The sequence below is a fragment of the Pantherophis guttatus genome, chromosome 2 (assembly GCF_059756535.1).
Source record: "Pantherophis guttatus breed Tessera chromosome 2, ASM5975653v1, whole genome shotgun sequence".
In the NCBI taxonomy this organism is placed as follows: Eukaryota; Metazoa; Chordata; class Lepidosauria; order Squamata; family Colubridae; genus Pantherophis; species Pantherophis guttatus.
This window is the reverse complement of record NC_142064.1, coordinates 68,820,168-68,842,129: the sequence shown is the minus strand read 5'-3', so window position 1 is coordinate 68,842,129 and position 21,962 is coordinate 68,820,168. Positions and strand designations below refer to the sequence as shown.

At 36.9% G+C, this 21,962-nt stretch overlaps 1 protein-coding gene across 1 annotated transcript in view; it reads left to right on the top strand.

Moving 5' to 3' along the window:
• Positions 1-18,242, top strand: part of GDA (guanine deaminase) — a 53,244-nt gene extending 35,002 nt beyond the window's left edge. The window contains exons 8-14 of the mRNA XM_034410244.3: positions 5,158-5,265; positions 6,337-6,434; positions 7,483-7,550; positions 9,125-9,274; positions 10,405-10,523; positions 13,450-13,477; positions 14,802-18,242. Of these exons, the coding sequence (XP_034266135.2) occupies positions 5,158-5,265; positions 6,337-6,434; positions 7,483-7,550; positions 9,125-9,274; positions 10,405-10,523; positions 13,450-13,477; positions 14,802-14,872 (642 nt within the window). The 3' untranslated portion in view covers positions 14,873-18,242. The remainder of the gene's footprint in view (positions 1-5,157; positions 5,266-6,336; positions 6,435-7,482; positions 7,551-9,124; positions 9,275-10,404; positions 10,524-13,449; positions 13,478-14,801) is intronic.
• Positions 18,243-21,962: the final 3,720 nt, after the last annotated feature.

Genomic DNA, 21,962 nt, shown 5'->3' with positions numbered 1-21,962 from the left:
TTTTATACACCTTATCATACATTTCTGTATTTATCCTTTCAATAAAATTTTAGGAATCAGTTCATTTGTATGCAAATCTCTTTCAAATCAGTCTTAAAATGTTCAGTGTTGTAAGCTGCCCAGAGTCGAGATGGGGGAATAAATTTTATAAATAAATAAACAAATAAATAAATAAATACTATAAATTATCATTATTAACTTTAAATTTTTTGAATTGCTCGAAATAAGGAAACCATTGTCACGTGTATCCCTCTGCCATCCGTTCTGTTGATTTTATTTTATATACCACTGGACAAAATTCTGTTATCTCAGGTTAAGTTAGCCATTTGTGTTTGCCATTTATTTCTTGTCTATTACAAGTAGTCCTTAACTTACAACCATAATGGAGCCAGCCCACATGATTGCCTCGCTTAATGACCCCCATTCTTGATGCAGTCATTAAGTGACTGCATGGATTGTTAAGTGAAGCACAGGGTGCCTCAGAGTTGTGGAAGGCCTAGGCAGGCCCAGGCCTGCCTGCCCTGGGCCTACACTAGGCCTCTCCCACCCCAAGGCACCCCTATCCTCAGCTTCCTTGCGGTCCCAGGAGGCTATAGGCCTGCTTCTCACCCCGCTGGGTCCCTCTCACTCCTCCCTGTCACTCATTTACATTTTAGTCAGAGGTGGGTTTCAGCATGTTCTGACCAGTTCTGGAGAACCAGTAGCGGAAATTTTGAATAGTTCGGAGAACCGGTAGTAAAAATTCTGACTGGCCCCACCCCCATCTATTCTCTGCCTCCTGAGTCCTAGCTGATCGGGAGGAAATGGGGATTTTGCAATAACCTTCCCCTGGAGTGGGGAGGGAATGGAGATTTTACAGTATCCTTCCCCTGCCACACCTACCATGTCACGTCCACCAAGCCACGCCCACGGAACTGGTAGTAAAAATTTTTTGAAACCCACCAGTGATTTTAGTTCTCCTTCTGGAAGCTCCAGTGATCACATTGGGGAAGGAGAGCAGACTGCTCTGCCCCTCGACTTTCCTGCCTGTCTCTGTCCCGGAAGCGGGTTGTCTTTTTGGGAGAATCACACAGAAAGATCTTGCCACAGTTTTCTTGTAATTTTATTATACATATTACTACCTATGTTAAAGTCAGTGGCATGAATCTATTTAGATGCAGTATTTGAATACCATTATGTCTGTAAACTGGTCTTGAGATCAGAACAGAAAACTATTCTAGATAATTTGAGAAGACAATTTTGATGCTAGATACCATTGTGTTGGTCCTTTTCCTTGTTTTTCCATTAGCCTATCTTTTAGGTAGAATATGACTGTTTCAAAAGCACTCTGATGAGTCAATCTGCCTCTGACATTCCCTTTGAGAAAAACAAATCACACTCAGGAGCTTAGGACTGATGAATTGCTATTATGTTGACATTTAACTTCTGGAAAATGGGAGTTCATTACTATTAGATTGTGATTCATATTGCTTTTAAATTTGTACAGTTATACTTCGTTGGGTTGGGTGAGCTGGAAATGGAATTATTTATTTTTATTTCCTGCCTTTATTACTTTTTTATAAATAAGTCAATGCGGCAATAAGTCCTTCCTCCTCCTGTTCTCCCCACAACAACATCCCTGTGAGGTGAGTGGGGCTAAGAGAGTGAGATTGTCACACAGGTCACACAGTTGGTTTGCTTGCCTAGGGTGGGACTACAACTCCCAGTCTCCTGGCTTCTACCTTGATAACCAACCACTAAGCCAAAGTGGTTCTTTAATTATTATTAATTAATTAATAATTCTTTTCTTTCATGCAACAAAACATGAGAGAACTTCAAAGACACAATTCAATGTTCACTTTGTGGTTCTTTGAGAAAAAGATAGTCTAGTCCCGTGATGGCGAACCTATGGCACGCATGCCAGAGGTGATACACAGCACTCTCTTTGTGGGCACGTGAGCCGTCGCCCCAGCTCAGCTTCACCGCACATGTGCACGCACCTGCCACCGGCCAGCTGGTCTTCAGGTCTCTACCATGCATGTGAGGGGGACCAGGGGGCATGCAGGGGGCAGGTGCATGCGCGGGGGCCAGGGCGCATGCAGGGGCCCCACGTATGCATGCAAGGGGGGTGGGGGGCATGCCTGGGCCACACATGCACGGGGGAGAGATGCATTGCATTTTGGGGGTCGTGCGCATGCTTTGGGCACTCAGTCTGGAAAAGGTTAGCCATCATTGGTCTAGTCTATAAAATAACAGCTCATTATTAATATGAAGAAAATGTGGGGATTCTTTGCTCTCCAAGGATTGGACACACCACAGCATAGCAAATCTATACAGAATTCTTTATTACAATACACACCTTCCCCAACAACAAGCTCTTGCTCCGTATTGTCACTCCACCCTTTTAGGATCTTGAAAGGTGATGTTGCCACACGAATGTTTTTAATGCTCAGACCTTTATACTCAATCTTTTAATACTCAGTCCAAGCAAAAGTCTTTAAAGTAACACACAATCTTTTTGTGTTTTCCTAGACATTCTTATTCTAGTTGGGATGACTTGCTGTTTCAGTGTGGTTGTTCCTAATCTAATAATTTCTCCTGAGCTCCAGGTAAAGGCCCAGTAAGGACTCCTATCAGGATATGCTGCTCACTATAGCTTGTGATGCTGGCAGTTGAATGAAAGTCCTCTTGTCTGCTTGTAATAGCTGCCAATTGTCTGCCAATTTGCAGACGTCATCTTCACTTCCTCATCTTTAGGCCATTTACTTTTACCTTTCCCGGTATACACACACACTTTCCCAGTGGTGTGATTCAAATAATTTAACAACCGGTTCTCTGCCCTAATGATTTCTTCCAACAACCAGTTCACCAAACTTCTCAGAAAGTTAACAAATGGTTCTCCCGAAGTGGTGCGAACTGGCTGAATCCCACCACTGCCCTTTCCCCATTTAATAACTATAGCATTTGCTTTTAGTAATCTCAAATAGCTGGTGGGGTGAGGTTGACTTTGGGTCTCTGGACCTTGAAAACACTAAGGTGTGGCTCAATTGTCGGACATTAAGCAGGTCAAAATTTGACCAGACCCAATTTTATGACATCTTTGCACCAATCATTAAGCAAATGCCATAGTTATTAAATGAATGCTGTAGTCATTAAATGAACAGGGTGGTGGTTAAGTGAATCCACTGTAGTCACTGGGCTTTTTTGCCAGAAATCAAAAGTAAAAGCTGGTTTCTTACAAAGAAACAAACAAACAAAATCATAAATCATGGTCATGTGACTGCAGGACCATGCAAACAGCCTTAAAAGCACCCAAAATGTGATCATGTGACTGCAGTAGGTTAGTGGCTATTGGAATTTCAAAACTAAATCATAAGCTATTCTTGAAGAGCATTCGAAAGCTACAGCAGGTGCAGAATGCAGGCAGTTCTTAAGGCCCCGAGGGTGGCTCATGTTACACCACCGTTTTGTGAGCTGCACTGGTTCCCAATCTGCTTCCAGGTGCATTCAAGGTGTTGGGCATCACCTTTGAAGCCCTGCATGGCATGAGTCTAGTTTATCTGAGGAACTGCCTCATCCTGATGGGATTGACCTGCCTCACTCGTGTTGGCAGAAGGGGCATACTGCAGATCCTATTAGCCAAGGAATTTCAGCTGGCAGAATCCTAGACTTCTCTGCTGTGGATCCTATCCTCTGGAACATCTTACTGCCTAAAATGAGATTGGTTCCCACCCTTCTGAAAGAACCTCAAAACCTGGCTGTACCAGATGGCTTGGTGACCCAGTGGGGGAGTTCCATATTGGAGGTGGTGGATTAATTAAAATTCAATGTTCCCCTCTCCCCTCCATGTGTCTGGCTCCCTTCTTTGCCATCTTTTCTCCTTGATTTTATCTATTAATGTTTTTATCTGCTGTGTTTTTATAATGGATGATTGTATGGTTTTTCAATGTTTATATTGTAAGTTGTTGGATATGAGATGGACGGCAAATAAATTTTATAAACAAACAAACAAACAAACAAACAAACAAACAAACAAACAAACAAATAAATTCTGGGGAGATCTGTTATAAGTTGAGAACTACCTGTACTCAATCAAATCAATGCATTCTATCCTAAAACAAACAAACAAACAAACAAACAAACAAACAAACAAACAAACAATCCAGATAGACTATTGGAACAGTGCAATTAAGTTTTATTAATGAAATATTTTTATTTGACAGGAATCCTTGCATTTTTAAATAGCTATCATGTTTTACTCAACACGAGGCAAGAATTTGCCACACTGAAAATATGTGAAGTAGCTAAGTAAGAAACAGATATGAAATCAATGGATGAAGGGGGCTATTGCTATGTTGGCGACTGGACTATATAGGTTGTTGTTATGATCCTGCACTGCTCTTATATCCTTTAAATCACAAATGCATTTCAACATCCATTTGTTTCAGTCTTTAATTACAATGTGTAGTCTTTTTTTCTTTGTAAAGTGTGATTCATGAATTTCAACCGTTGCTTTCCTAAATCATCAGGTACTGTAAAATAAAATGACTTCCTGCTGACCTAGTTCAACTTTGTTTTCCAGGATTAAGTTAGATCATAAATATTGGTGTGTGCTAATTGAAAATTACGTGAAAGAAATATTTTAAAACTTGAATAAACACAGCACTATTCTGCTATGCACTGAAGCAGCCCAACATTACTCAGGCTTCTTCTATGCTGTCTATAATAGCTGTCTCTTTAAAATACTGTTCTCGGCTATGAAGGGATTCCATCAGCTCTTTCTTCATATTAAACATCTAAAATTCAATATTCCAACTTTTCAAAATGTGGTCTAGATTAAGCAGCTTTGCTTCATACGATGCTCCCACGGTTCTTTATATCATTAATATTTGTAAGGATTTTAAAATCTGTTAAAGCAAAATGTTTCTCTTCTATTTTTAATTTTTTTGCATCGTTTGTCTAAAAAGCTTCTCAAATAATAATTTAATTTACCATATAACTACCAATAGTACATGACATGATATGAATTTTATAAATATTGTTTTCATTAAAAATGTAGATTTGTATTGAATAGCTTCAATAGCTTGCATGTATGAAGACATTCATATTATTCTTTCAAGGTGTGAAATTATGTGAAATACTGACCACTGTCTCTGTGTTTCTCCCATCATCTTACAGAGCCACATAAGTGAGTCTAAAGGGGAGCTCAGACTTATAGAAAGCACGTTTCCACACTATCAACATTATACAGAGCTATATGATAAAAACAAGCTGCTTACAAACAAGGTTGGTTATTTGTATCAATCGTGAAGATATTTTGAGTAATGCTGCTTTTGGAGTTACAAGTGTTGAGTTACTGCTGAAGTAGAATCAGTGTTGAACAAGCCAACAAAATGGGCATTGTTCAGTTTTATGTGTTGTGATCTTTCTTTATCTCATCAATTTTATAAAGCTCTTAAAACTTGTGGATAAATTATTTATGTTAGAAAAACAATTAAAAAAACAATGTTTATTTCAAGAAGCTATTTATCATTCAGCTCTGGGTTGCATACTGTAAGTTCAGATCATTACTAGGGATACAGCAAAGGGATACAGAAAGTTCTATCCCTTTGGCAGTTGGCTGAACATATAAAATATATTGTTCTGTTCTTTGTCTGTATTTAGTTCATTTATGCTTACCTGGCAAGACAGATAATTGGGTACCTCACAAAATTTTAAAATGTTTTATATATATCAGCTACCATTTACAAAAATGCATTTCAAATACATACTATGCTACTTTTTGAATATTTTTTTAAAAAAAATAATGGATGCCCTTTCCTTTTTTTTAAACCTTCCTATATTTTTTCCTTGTAATCTAGCCTTGTTCTATTACGTTAAGCTCACAACTTTAAAGTTCTAACTGCTCCCAGTTTTCACATGCTATTATAAGAATTGCATGAAAATTCCACATTCCGCATGAATAGCACATTCATGTTTATCTACTCAGAAGGAACTCCCACTAAGCTCATTGCATATTGCTACCATAGAAGTAAGCAGTGGTTGTCAAGGGTTATACCGTGGGCCTATTAAGATGAATGTTTATTTACTTTATCTGCAAATGTGAACATCTGAAAGAACAGTATTAAATATAAGCATCTAATTAGTAACCCCAAATGGATGCCACTTTAATTGCCTTTCAGTAAGGATTTGGAAGACCGAAATTTTTACTAAAAATGTTGAGCAATATGTGATGCATTACAGGTTATTGCTGTAGTGATTTTCACAATAGATCCTAAAATTGTTATCTTAAAACCTGAATTGTCAAAATGAAATAATTCAAATAAGTAAAGGTAATATTACTGTATTTACTTTTAGACTATAATGGCTCATGGCTGCTATCTTTCTGATGAAGAACTGGACATATTTAAACGTAGAGGAGCTGCCATTATACATTGTCCTAATTCAAATATATCGTGAGTAACATAGTGTCACAAAGTAATAACACTTTCAAGGAATGAGTTTCTGTTCAATCTTTCCCAATCCGGTGCTTTTGGGCTACATATTGAATTATTCTCACACTCCTAAATAACAAATATAAAAATGGAGAGCACAAATTTGTGATAGGTTGCTTTAAAAAATGTCAGTGATGAATTAAATCACAGGTGTCCAACCTTTTGGTGATGAAGAATTGCCTTGGGCCACATATAAAATATATAAACATAATTAATGTATATAAATGACATAATAATATTAAAAGTTTACAATCTTATGGGACCACATTACTAGATGTCCAGGGCAACATGTCCAGGGCACATCTGGATTAAATATTGGAAGCATTTGATTGTCAAATTTTTCAGGTATGAATCTTAAAGTGAGACAGGGAACCTAAAATGTACTCATCATTTCCATAAAACACATTCTGGTTATTTCCAATGGTTGATCCATTCAATCTTCTTTCACATATTTATACTTTCAGAAAAATCCAATTTATATGCTTGGATTTTATTGATTTTATGCCCAAGCTTAAATACCAGGATTATAGACATTTCAGAAATGATTCAAAAGACTTTTTTAAAAAAATCCATAGGACCCCAGCATTTATCTTCTGTTCATTAAAGCAGCCATGCCTTTTTTCCCCAGACTTATGTGGGAGTCTGAATGTCTTTAATTTAAGGGATCTGGTAATTAAAATTAATGTGATTCTTAAAGCAGCCACATCTTTTTTCCAGGTCATGCAGAAGCATGAAAATATTTTAATGAACAGTATTGAGGTAGTATGTTCTCATTAGGTTTGCAAACTGAATCTTTTTGATTCAGCTGTATTAAATATAGCATAGCTTAATTAAAGTGGAATATGTTCATAGCAATAACACTTATGAAGTTATACTTAAAGCAAGTCCTGTTTTACATCTTGTTCTAGCACTTTGTGAACAGCTTTTAATGCATCAACACATCTGCTACAACCTTTTTTTTTTTAACTTAGAAAAATGATATCCTTTCATTCTTCTATTTTCAATCTAGATTAAAGAGTGGCCTTTTAAACACAAGGAAGATTCTGAACCACAATGTAAAACTTGGATTAGGCACAGGTTAGTCATTTATTATGTGTTTACTTTCAGGTACTTTTTTAAAAGATTAAAAAAGAAATGGGTCACATACATAAACCCACAAGGCATATGAAATGCAGATAATCCTTGCTTACTCACTCAGTGACCATTTGAAATTACCAGTATTCAAACTTATTTAAAAAGATATATCAATAGGAATGTGAAATATTCCATGAATAAAATGGAATTATATAAATAAAATGGAACTTTTTCTGACAGCTGCTTGGGAAAGTGTTATAACTGTCTTATAAAAATATCTTTACAGTAAACATTTTATATGCTTATATAACCTCCCAAAGTCACTTGATTGTGAGATGGCAGCTATATAAATATGATGAATAAATAAAACATAATAAACCAAGCAGTTGCAACCATCTACAGGTCCCTCCAACCACTGCCTGATTATCAAATATTTATAAACATCAGGCCCATCATCTCAGATATTGACGCTGGATCTGTTTATCACTTGCCTGTTTGCCATCCATTGAGGAACAGCTGAGGTATAGAATCTTGGCTTTATCCTTGAGATTACAGCTTTAGCAGTACCACTGTCCATCCTGAACTGGAATGGCCTGTGGCAAGAATGCTCAACTTCTGTCACCTTATTAGTACCACCAGGCCTGCCCATCCAAATTTTTTTACTACAGGTTCTGGGGGCATGGTTTGGTGGGTGTGGTGTGGGTTGGTGGGCATGGCTTGGTGGGCGTGGCAGGAGAAGGATACTGCAAAATATCCATTCCCACCCGGCTCCAGGGGAAGGATACTGCAAAATCTCCATTCCCACCAGGGGTAGGTTCTACTTACCTTTACTACCAGTTTGAAATGGGACAGCGCGCGCGTGTGTGTGTGCTTCAGCGCATGCGCAAAAGCTTCCTGATCATGTCTGGGTCGGTGGGTGGAGCCTCCCACCGGTTTTACTACCAGTTCTTGTGAACCGGTCTGAACCGGGGGCAACCCACCACTGATTCCCACCCCACTCCAGGGGAAGAATATTGCAAAATCTCCATTCCCACCCCACTCTGGGGCCAGCCAGAGGTGGTATTTGCCGGTTCTCTGAACTAGTCAAAATTTCCACTATCGGTTCTCTGAACTGCTCAAAATTTCTGCTACCGGTTCTACAGAACCTGTCAGAACCTGCTGGATTTCACCCCTGGGCCTGCCCCTCACAAATGGATGGAGGCTGGGCTTTTTGGGGGGAGGAGATTCAGGAGGTGAAATGGGTGGCTTGAAAACTCTTTTGTTTCTGAACTCTTCACTGCAAAACAGGGAGAAAACTTTTTGTCTCACGATTTAAGCTTTGGGACCCCCAGATATATGCTGGCAAGCTATATCTGATCTTTGGCAACACTTTTTGCACCTCTGACCTAGAGCATGGACATCCTCCTGTACATAGTGAATTCCTGGAAGATACTTTTAAATTGCCAGCATGATAAAAAGCCTGGATGAGATCATACCTATATTGTAATCATAAGCATCTGCCTGCATATTTAATGAAACTCCTGTTTCCATCTAACGCATAAGCCTTCCAGATTGATTGTAATGTCCTCTATTGTTAGATGTTGCTGGTGGCTATTCTGTTTCCATGCTTGATGCTATCAGAAATACGATTGTGGTATCTGAAGTCCTTCATCTTAATAGTGAAACAGATGAAAAAGGCTTAACTCTGAAGGAGGCATTCCGACTAGCAACTCTTGCAGGAAGTCAAGGTAATTCTCTTCTTTTTAACTGTCTATCCCCAAAACACAGAAATTACATGTGATATGTAGCCTGGCTTGAAATAAACTTTCCATTTGAATGTTAGCATATCTTACATCCTAATCACTTCATTATACTGACCAAATGCACCGAGTATGTGTAACCATAGTTTTCTCACTCATGGTTTGTGAAAGAAAGAAAGAAAGAAACAGTTCAGACATCATATAAGACAAGATTAAAAATACTAAATCTCTATAGCTTAATATGACATCGTTAACAAAACTGCTAAAATATGTGTATGCCCATGTGGTGTAGTAGATACAGTGCCAAATGAGGACCAAGATGTTCTACCAGTACTACTTTTTACTCTGAAGATCCAATGGATGATTTTGGATCATTTGCTATTTCTCCTTCTCACATAACTCACATGAATATTTTGTATGGAAGATTGGAGATGATCTAACACTGATCCAATATGCTATGATATAAGGGAGAATATAAATCTATATGAATGAACAAATAGGATTCTCATTTGTTGAGCTCTATAAATAAGTTTAAAATGTTTAAAATATTTGAATGATGTTTTCACAGACTACAAGCATTTAACACTTTATTTTTCTTTTTTCTATGGGTGGGATTCAAATTTGTTCCCCTGAAGCTCCTTTTCCTGGTTTGAAATAGATGATTTTATGGTCTAAATATCCATAAATTTACTTTGATCCTCTTCTGCTTCTCTTATTAAACTTTGACAGGCATTTGGCTATTGATATTCTACTGCCCCCTGCTGTTTAATATGGAAACTATATTAAAGAGGATTAGGAAAAGCACCCTAGAAAGACACTAAAATTTAGTATTTCAAAAACAGTACTCCTCAGAATTGATGCTGGATCAATTCCATGCTGAATGTTCATCCTTCTTTTGATCATCAAATTTTATTTTATTTTAAAGAATTTGAGACATTTTCTCCTCCTCTGTTATTTAGATTAGAATTATAGTCATAACAGAACTGCAACGAAGAACACAAATATAACCTTTGTAAATATATTGTTGGGTCCTTTCTATTGATTTCAAAAATCATCACTTGTAATGTACTTAATTTCATGGTGTATAATAAAGAAATTATTTTTTTTTTAATTTACAGCTTTGGGATTAGATCGTATAATTGGAAACTTTGAAGTTGGCAAGGAATTTGATGCACTACTTATCAATGCCAAAGCTTCAGATAGTCCTTTTGATCTATTTGCTTCTGACCATATTGAGGTAATCAAATACTGCATAACTGAAGTACGTTGCATATGTATGGACGGATCCACATATAATGGAATGTCTAGCAGGCCCTGGGAATAGGCAGGAAGGAAACAAATGCGAGAGAGACCCCTCAGCCATGCAGACGGAAAGGACCATGAGAAAGAGAGTAACTCTATCTTAAAGTATAAGTTGATCTAAGTGGTGATTCTCAATCTTGGCAACTTTATGATGGGTGGACTTCAACTCCCAGAATTCTCCAGCCAGGATTTGAAGTCTACCTATCTTAAAGTTGCCAAGGTTGAGAAACACTGATCTAGAGAATTCCTTCAACAGTTTTTTAAGGTTATGCACTTTACCCTACTGGCAGTATAGACCATCTCAGAAGTAATTCTTGTTCCTGAGTCTACCTGCCTCATAAGTATCCCTCAAGCCAATGAGCTTTCTGGTTGTTTCATAAAAACATAAGAATTTTGCTTGATCAGGCAACAATCCATCTATTCAGCATCCTCTGTCACACAGCAATCAAACAATTGTAATAGGAAGCTCATAAACATGAATAAGATAGTGATATTTCTTTTGCATTATTACTTTCTAGAAGCTGATATCTATGGCATGCATTCCAGTGGTTTAGGAGGTAGTTAATTAAGACTAGTGCTTAACTAACAGCAGAATTTTCCATAAATGTATCTAATCTCCTTTTAAAAATCACCTAAATTAAGGGCAATCATTGCAGTAGCTCATAACTAATTCCATAATGTACCTTTGGAAAGGTAAACAAAGTAGCTCCTTTTACTGGCCCTCCTCCCCCATTTACTTTGAATGAATAGTTCCAAGTTCTAACATTTTGAAAGAAAAAGAAATATTGGTCTATATTTTTCACACCATCCAGGATTTTATTATCTCTATCTTACCTCTTTTTACTGCTATTTGATCCAAGTTAAAGCACTAGAAAAGTTGCAAATTTTCCTTACAAGTCAATCATTTTAGATCCTGTTTTTGCATGTTTTCCAGATCTACAATATATTTGGGGGATGTGTGATAGATTTTATGTCAGAGCTCTTGTATTCTTTTGATACAAAACAATTGGCATCACAATTTTTCATTACTTTCCTAATGATTGCTAGCATGAAATTTGTTTTGTTTCTTTTTTTAAATAGTACCCTGTTCCCCTAAAATAAGACATCCCCTGATAATAAGCCCAGTCGGGTTTTTGAGCCCGAGAGCTAAAATAATCCACCCCCCAAAAAATAAGCCCTCCCTGAAAATATTTAAATGCAGAGCTGGAAATCAGGTAAGACGGCAAGAGGAGCCCCATCTTGCTCCAGGCACCCCAAAATAATCAGACCTCCCCGAAAATAAGGCCAAGCGCTTATTTTGGGGTTCAAAAAAATATAAGACGGTCTTATTTTCGGGGAAACACGGTAGCAACCTACTGGATTGATTTTTTCACTTTCCTGTTAATTTTGACTCTATAGTAACTTTTTCTTTATCAGTTGCAGTTAGCTCAAATTATATTAATATGTTTGTTTTAGAAGAAACATGGACCATTTTCTATTATTTGATTTCACAGCATTTGCTACTTAAAAGCCAATTCATTCATTTGGAAAAGCACTGTTGGAATTTCTTATTGAAAACTTACTGCAATTTCTTACTGAGATTAGTACTCTTAAACTTGGACTCATAGATAAAATGTGTTGCATCTCTAGTCCTGGTAATTTCACACCATTTATTACCAAGTTAAAAAGTGCCAATTCTGATGTTGATCCTTGGTGATCCTATTTTGCATGTCTCTAATACAGTCTCTAATTATATGTTGATTCCAGTTTATTTATTTATTTATTGGTTCGATTTATATGCCGCCCTTTTCCGGAGACTCAGGGCGGCTTACAATGCATTAAGCAATAGCCTTCATATTTTTGTATATACCTGCTTAGTAGGGCTTTCGGGGGCCCCTAAGCGGTGTTCTTTTTTATACAAAGTCAGCTTATTGCCCCCACAAACCGGGTCCTCATTGTACCTACCTCGAAAGGATGGAAGGCTGAGTCAACCTTCAGCCTGGTGAGATTTGAACTTGCAGTAATTGCAGGTAGCTGGTGTTACTTAACAGTGCTTTAGTCTGCTGCGCCACCAAGAGAACTCTTATAGTTCTCTGTTTCCTATTCTTATCTTGTGATCATGAACTCACAATTGGAATTGTTTGCTGAAAAATTTTGAGGGTTTATGAAACTCCAAGTATACAATATTTGTGAGATCACTCCTATCTCTTAAAAGTTTAGGTAGGTTGATGCTGAATTTATATTAAAATATTTGGAGATGCTTGTAATCTTTTTCCGCACAAGTCATAAATGCATATTTTTAAAAAACCTTGATTTATGAGAAAAAAATTAATTCTAATAGACATGCTGAAGTGGAATTGAGGAAACCCAAATTTGACTCCATTTGACCAAACAGCTCACTTGCCAGTCCATTTTTCATAACCAGCAGTGTATTGGGTAGTATTTTTGTGAACTTAAAAAAACCCTAACCCTAACAGTTAATTTATTAAATAAACAATCTCAGAAGATTCCTAGAAAAATTGCAACAATTAAACTGAATCAATATCAGTTCACTTCATGGAACAGGTCTTTTGATGGGGCCCATCACTCTGAAAATTCCAAGATTCCGTTCAAAGAAAGGAATAGGACACCCCGACAATGTAAACAAAAATATAAAATGAAAGAAATGAAAATATTTATTGAAAAATAATTTGCATCAGAAGAAATTTTATTCTAGTTCTTCAATATTTTACAATGCTGGGTATTCTTGGATTCATACTGTATTTGAGTTTTTCTTTTTGTGACAGTATGTTTGTTTAATTTTACAAATTATTAATGTTTTATTATCTACTTTTACAATAAAAAAGAACTACATTTTGAATATTTCCCTTTTCACCCCACAGGATATAATTGAAAAATTCCTGTATCTTGGTAGGTATACCAGTTATAATTTATACAGATAGTTTCATATGATTGCAAAGTAGGTTTCTTCTTCTATTTTTATTAATGTATTCTCCTTTACTCTTAAAAAATTCTTAAAATATCAGTGTGTGTGTGTATGTTTAATACTTATTAGCTTTATAGTATAATGAAATGTTATCATTCACACTGAGCATTAATTCTTCCTTTATAGAAGTGTTTTTTAAATCACTTGTAAAAAAGATGATTTCTGTGCAGTACAAAATGCTGGGACAAGATGAATTTACAGATTCAAGACAACTTATTTTGACTTATATTTTCTTTGTATTCTTGGCATATTGTGTTTGATACATATTGCCATTGATCCCTTAAAGTTGAAAGGATTATTATAGATGATTCTCATTGATGTCTTCTTGTACAAATCACCTTTTTTGTATATATTGCCTTTGAACTGAATCCAGTATGTCTTCTAATCCTTTTAATGTATTCAGAGCAGCTTTCCCCAAACTGGTGTCTTTTAGCCTTGTTGCAGTCAACATGGGAATTCTTGTAATGGTTAACCCAAGCTTAACAGAATCAAAATCATTATAAAATAATCATATCCACATCTATAATATTTCCCAAAAGAATTTGGATGTAATTTATTCCAAAGTATAGCACTATGGTGATATTTCCTGCCATTATGAGAGTACCTGCGATTATGTCTATGATTTTTCTGGTTTATCTATGCAGCAACATAGTTAGGAGATGATAAGATTGCTTGTATGATTTCAGAATTCTTTATGTGAACTGATTCTAGATATGAACTGTGCATGATGGCACCAAACTATATCTTTAACTGTAAAATCTTACTTCTGATGTGAGGACTCACTGGGGGGGGGGAGGAGAAACAATGGAACAGACTTCTGGGTAAAAGCAGATGGTCAGGGAATATTTAATTCTGGGTATCCTTCAGTACTTCAAATCCCACTCCATGACCTTCATTAAAAATCACTGGGACAGAATTGTATCTGAAGAATCTGCTACAAATATATACTCTGGAACTTAATCATGACTATGGGTAATTTTCAATTTTATTGTAACTTATTCACATTATTTAGAAGCTGTCCAACTCCAAGCAACCCTGGGTGGCTTACATCTTAAAAAGCAGGAACAATGAAAACAAATAAATAAAAAACAGATCATAGATATCCAGCAGAGAAAATATAATCAAAGTCAAGTTTTTGGAAGAATGTGAACTATGCATGTTTATAAACAAAATTCACAATTATATAGAAGTTAATAGTAATGGAAGCATACTTTAAGGAAATAATCTCATTCATCTTTATATTTTCAGGTGATGACAGAAATATCGAGGGGGTGTACGTGGCTGGCAAACTGGTGGTTCCATTTTCAAGCTCTGTGTAAATTGGATTCCCATTCTGAAAAATGCTCAACTAGTTATCGTTTGGTTTGGAAGAACTGGGTAGAAATGCAGTGCCTTGTTGTTATGCTGATTTTATTTAGTATGTTTCTGATATGCAGAAGAAAGATTGTCAACTTGGCAGTGACAAAAAAAAAAAAATATGCCAAAAAATCTATCTCGTTTGAGCAGGACAGGAAGCAGCCCGAATTTTTAAAACAAAGTGAACTTGCAATTGGAATAAATCTTTCCACCTACACCTTAATAAAAATATCCAGAGATGGGTGCAGAATGTATTTCCTCTCTTCAAATATGAAAACCGAAATCCTAAAAATGCATCTGATGAGAATTTAGGGATCTTATTTGTGAATATATTACAATTACTCTCATTGACTTAGAAACAAAACACACTGTTTTGGGTGGTGTCCATTTTCTATAACTTTCCTCCTTGAATAGACTTCATGTGATCTTGGCAGGGTTTCCCAATCAGGAATTGAAAAATCTGTTTCCTTTTCTCTCTACTGGGGAGTGACATGTCTCCTGAAACTTTTACCTTTATATTTGTCCATCTAGAGCCGCGATGGCGAACCTATAGCATGCGTGCCGAGGTGGCATGTAGTGCCCTCTCTGTGGGCACGCAAGCTGCCATCCCAGTTCAGCTCCACCGTGCATGTGCACCGTCTCCTGCCAGCCAGCTGGTCTTCGGGTCTCTGCCATGTATGCATGGGAGGCAGGGTGTGTGCAGGGACACCAGCGCATGCATGGGGGGGCAGGTGCATGCTCTGGGGCCACGTGCATTGCATTTTGGGGGTTCGGGCACGTGCATGTGCATTCACACACGCACACACTTTGGGCACTCAGTCCAGAAAAGGTTCGCCATCACTGATCTAGAGTGCAGATTGCTTAACAGCAAATATGGCATGATGAATGAGGATATAAAAAGAAGAGAGTCAGATCCCATGTTCACAGTTTATGTCATCCAGGATGGCTTTGTTCACACATAATGCAAAGCTGTAATGTGGTTAATTTAAATTTGGATTAATATGATGGATTCATTATGGATGCATTTCAAGTGAGAAAAAGGCCCTTTTTAGTATGAGGATAAGGCTGTAGCCTTGATACTTTACTGATATGGGTCAATTGGGTGCAATCTAATTGGAAGTGTTTGTTCAAATTGTAAATTCATTCTTACCCTACAGTTCAAAGCAATCTTGACAATCAAATCAATATGGAAAAGGGGGCTTTTGCTTTAGAATATGATCTCTGAGTTTAATATTTGTATAACTGCTCTATTTTCTCTGATAAAGTATATAAAGTACATGGGATAAATACTCAGAAAATACAAACAATAAAACTATTTTTTTTTAATCTTGCAACCCAGAGATGGCAGGTATAAGTACGATAGGTTTGCACAAAACACCTTTGGAGGAATGTGTGCCTTTTAGGATCATTATTGGTTTTTTAGTTTTGGGGAGGATAATTTTAGAATTCTATTATGCAGCGGTTGCCTCTGAGAGATTCTCAGTAGGAAATAAACTTTTGTTGATAATTGTATAAATAAAATAGAACACTTTTTAAAGGGATTTGTCTCTAAACGTTTGGAAAGCCTGTTGAAAACTGTCAACCATCTCCCAGCACACACAACGCCTTCTTCATCCGCCTTTGTTCCCTCCCAGCATGAAGTTTAGCTGAAAAGGTTGGGCAGCCAGAAAAAGAGCCTTGGAAATTTACTTGGGGGAAAAGAGAAGCCTAAATGTCTGTTTTGTGAAAAAGAAGCATTTTGAATTTGTGAAAAAGAAGCATTTCCGTCTTACTGTACCATTTATTAACCTTCTGTTTGAAGATATTAATGAGAGCGAATATAATTTGTGCTTTGTGGAGTTAGTTGAATGATTTTGGTGTGGCAGTTGGATTTCAGCCATATAAAATGTTGACTTAGCTTTAATATGCACGCTTTACAATATTTGCAAAACAGAAGGCTAGGGGAACTCAGGAAAGGAACTGCACTTTATTCACTTATCTATTTTATTTTACTTTTTCAAATATAGTAAGTCTGTACATTTTTTTTTTTTGCACAAGAAAGGAAGAAAAAATGGTCCAACCTCTGCATTTATGCCAAAAAATAAACTTTTATTCCTGCTGATAAAAATAATAAGTCAAATATGCATTGGAAGTCAAGGAAGGAGAACTATAATATTTCACAAAACTATATTTGTTGCACTAAGAAGTTTTATAGTTTTATAGACAAAGTTTATGAGTATCAGTATGTTAGTGAACTCAGCTGGCCATGAAATATGATGATTAAACCATGGCTTAACATGATCTGTTCACCTATTACAGGCCTCATTCATAAGATATGCTAAAAATTGTCTTTATATTATTTTAATATATACTATATACTATATAATATATACTGTATTAATAAGAGTATATTATTTGATTATATTAAACTAAAATATATACATATGTGTTAACAAAGTCATATAAAATTGAAATGAAGGAATAAAGAAAAGAGGAAAAAGCTTGGGAAATTAAACAATAAACAAAGTATTTAAGACAGAACAAAACTTTCAAGTCCTCTTATATATAAATTCATTTTTTCCAACAAACCAAATAAATGATAGATTAGCATCACCTACAAGCCCAATTGCCCAGTTAGATGGACTTTGCTCTTGATGTGAAAACAATTATGATGTGTTTGGAATAGGAGTGAAGTAAACATTCTCATTTATACTCTTTGAAAAAACAAATTACCCGGATACTATGTTCTGCTGTTGATATTGCCTATCATGTACTGATTTCCATCACAACGTAAAACAATTTTGGCACATTTTTCATCTCGTTTTGTCTGATCCTCAAATCAATGTAACTAAAAGTATGATCCTTTAAATGGCATCTGTTTATAAAAGTATAGCATTATCATATCACTAACAGATTTGGAAAGCTGTTTGGATATATTTATTGCTAATTACAGTGGGAACATGTGGGAGAGAAGTTGACCTCAGCAGCTTCGGGGTAGGCGGGGTCAAAAAGGGCAAGGTGATGGTTATGGAGTCTGAATTGAAGCCCCGCCCCTTTCCCTACACCTCCTGCAGATGGCTTTCTCTTTTTCACCCGCATTTCAATCTTGGTATGGAGTGTGTTTGGCATGAAGAGTGCTATAATTTTATTGTATAGCTTTTGATTGATGGGAAAAAAATGTGAATTAATCTTGCCAGATTTTTATTTTTCTGACTGTATACTTTCAAGGTGAGAAATGCAACCCCTCCCCAAAAAATAATTTGTTGCTGTGTATTCCAACTGCTTGATTGTCAGTAGTTATAAATGAGCCCCTCTGTGCTTGTTTAACAGAATAAAAAAGATACGTTTACTATGTTTACATTGGTTCATTTCTTAATGTTTTGAAGGAAGTGGAAACAGCATAATCCGCTGATTGACTCCGGAGGAACACATACATTGAAGAGAGGGAATCTATGGATGCTGAAGAAAAAAAAAAATCCTAAATAAGGTTCTTAAATAAACCAAACCACTCAAACTGAGGGAAAAACCTATCTTTGCATAAGGTTCATCTCCCTTATTATCCAGTCAATAAGGCTGAGCACATCCTTTAAAACAGCTGCTTTGAAACGTGCTTTGGAATTAATGTTCAGAGTATGAAAACTAAATGATATGAACTTTAACTATTAATCCTAAACTACTATTCATTTAATTGATTAATTAAAACCCTAACTCCTCCTTAGCTCTCTCCCCCCCCCCCAATTATGCCAGCATCATCCAGGGGCTGTTTTAAGGTGTACAAAATCTGTTAAGCTTTCTCATTCATTGCCCTGGAGAGAGGTTAGGTGACTGGCACTGTGCTTTGTTATTAGGGGCAAGAGAGGATTACCATTGGGGACAGAAAATGTCACGCCAGGCCTGTTTTCTGCCAAGTGACGCACAGCTCATAATGGCCTTCAGAAAATCTCTCTCAGCCTAGCCTAAACAACCCTCTTGCTTTTTGGAAGTGAGGTAAAGTGGTATTATTTCAGCAGGCTTTGATTCCTTAGCTGTGCTTGGGAGGCCATCGTTCGTAGTTTCTTGTCACAGATTTTTAATGTTTACATTTTGAAATTGTTTGCTGTCCAAAGTTTGTATGGATCGGGGAGGCCTGTGAATGTTTTTAACAAACAAACTCTGAACTGAACAGAAAGCTGTAAATGGAAAATATATTTAAGTTAATACACATAGGATTGCACTGATACCGAGTCCAGTTCCATCCTTCTATGTCAGAGAATCTGTTGCTCTCAGTTTAATTTCCCTTCTACAAGTAATCATTGTAGGGATCTTACAAGGAGCCTGTGTCTCACAGCTACAGGCTGGATAAACAGGGTAGAGAGAAAAAGAATCACATTCACTCACCAGCTTAGGATCAAGTCCTACCACCAGTGATAGTGATATTCCTCTTCTAGTGAAATTTTATCCAAAAGAATCCATTCCTTAAAACCACAGCAAAATGGCCCCCATGGTATGCCAATCTGAAGGGGGGGAAAGTGTTTGAACTAATTTACAAGCTTCCATAGCAATAGAAATGTGGAAATCAATCTACTGAATCTTGTAGAACAGCAATATCTTAAATCAAGAGGTCAAACCCCACTCTCTACTAGCACTGATAATGTTACCTATTTTGGAGTATGAAACGTCTTCAAGAAAACTACCAAGCTCAGGGAGCACCAAGAACCACTCATTTCAATCCTGAGCTACAAATATTCTCCTTTATCAATACCTTAAACCCAGTGGTGGGTTTCAAATTTTTTTACTACCGGTTCTGTGGGTGTGGCTTGGTGGGCGTGGCAGGGGAAGGATACTGTAAAATCTCCATTCCCTCCCCAATCCAGGGGATGGTTACTGCAAAATCCCCATTTCCTCCGATCAACTAGGACTCAGGAGGCAGAGAATAGATGGGGGAGGGGCCAGTCAGAATTTTTACTACCGGTTCTCCGAACTACTCAAAATTTCTGCTACCGGTTCTCCAGAACTGGTTAGAACCTGCTGAAACCCACCTCTGCCTTAAATCCTTTAGCCGTATTCAGTGGAAAATACAGAGCAATAATCTCATGAAGTATTTTTAAATCTCCACAAACAAACCATCGGTAAAAAGCAACATCTGCTCGCTTGTCTTGAAAATAACTTGTTTACTAACTCCTTGAGAATTAAGTTGGGGTTTTTTTTTTTTTACAATTTTTTACAAAAATAGATTCAAATTGTGTTGGTGTTGCACCATTCCCTCTGGGAAGGAAACGCTAGAAACTTGCTCTTTGTTGTCAGAGTCTTTTACAATCAACAGGAACACAACCCTTTTGATGAATTCAGAGCAAATGCATTTTCATGAATTTATTTCCACAACTCAGCTTTGGATGGCAGCACATGGGCTAGAGAAAAGACTGGAATGAGCCACTTTCCAGCATATATGAAAAATAATAGCCAATTATTTGCATATAAACATTTTTAACCATTTTTTTTTAAAAAAAGCAGTTGTGGCTTTCTTATTGTCTGAATAGTTTTATTTTCTGAAGCAGGCACATCGTTTGGATCTATTCATTTTAATCAAATCTATTCATCCACGATATTACACTCATGGAATCCATTACAATACTTGAATTCCTAAAGGAACAGCTTTTATACAAATCTCCAGCCCTCATAATACATGGGAGATATGTGACCTCAATCAATACAAGGTTAAGGACGCTGCACTGGCAATGAAATAATAGTGTCTATAAAAGGTTTCCAGAGTTAGTTAGCGAAATGTTCTCATCTGTTTTGTACAACGCAACCTCCCATATTCATATTCAAATTACTGTATTGCTGAAAAGAATATCGCATTTAAATATCTCAAAATAGACCCAAACATGTAATCTCTCTCCATTTGATTTTCTCAAATCAAGGAATTTTTTTGATGGCCGAGTGAGAGGGAGAGGGGCATATTTTTTTGATGTATTTTAGGGAGGTTACTAAGGGGCCACAAAGGAAAGAACTGTAACTTGGTGTCATCCCTGCAGTGTGCAACATTTTGAGAGAAACATGTTGACATATTTTTCTTTGATAAGGAAGGGAATGAGTCAGGCCTATTCAACCACTCACCGACAATATCCAATTATTTCCTCTAGTCCAGTAGAAAAACCACACACAATCATTTCTTGGCAGATTGTTGACAATATTCAAGAACACATTTTCTAGAACATGCTGGCTGGGGAATTCTGGGAGTTGAAGTCCACAAGTCTTAAAGTTGCCATGGTTGGACACCCCTTGGACACGAAGGCTGCAAAATGAAGCTTGGGAGCGACACATACTTGTTGGGCTATGAGTTGCTCATTCTCATTTTAAATCATAAATCATGTCACCTGTTTTCCTTAACAGGCCAGGCTATTTCCTGGAATACAAGTAAATACTGAATAAAATAGTGAAACAAATATTAATATCAGTTAGTAAGACAGCACAGTAGTTAAGGCACCCAGGTAAACCCAGAAAACTGGGAGTTCTAGTCCTGCGTTAGGTATGAAACTAATTGAGTGACTCTGGGCCAGTAACTTTCTCTCAACCCCAGGAAAAAGGCAATGGCAAACCACTGGAATTTTTTTAAAAAAAAAATCTGCCATTAAAAATAAAGCAGTGCCGATAATAGTTCTGAAGCCCTACTTAACTCTACTTGAGGGTCGTCTTCAGTTCTTGTGAATCCTCCTTAGCTGCTTCTCAGCTCACGGCTGAGATTCTATAAAGCACATTCCTCTTTCACATAAAGACAGCTTCTGAGTCCCCATGCTTGGCACTTCTGGGCTGATTTAGAAGTAGTGAGGTACATTTGTCGATGGAATCTTCTCATTACAGTGCTTTTGTTCTTTCCAAGTTCTCTTTTGCCCAACTGCTCTTTTATATCAGCCAGCTCTTCTCTGCCTAGTTTCAACAGGTTTTGTTCTTTCTTGAATCCCTCCTTGCTTTATCCTGAAAGTAGTCTTCCACTATTCATGTAAGCAGCTGATTGTGAAGAATTTAAAAAATAGTGATACTCTTCTTATTTTTTCCCACCAAGTAACCAGGAGAACATTTCAGACTGGAAAGCAT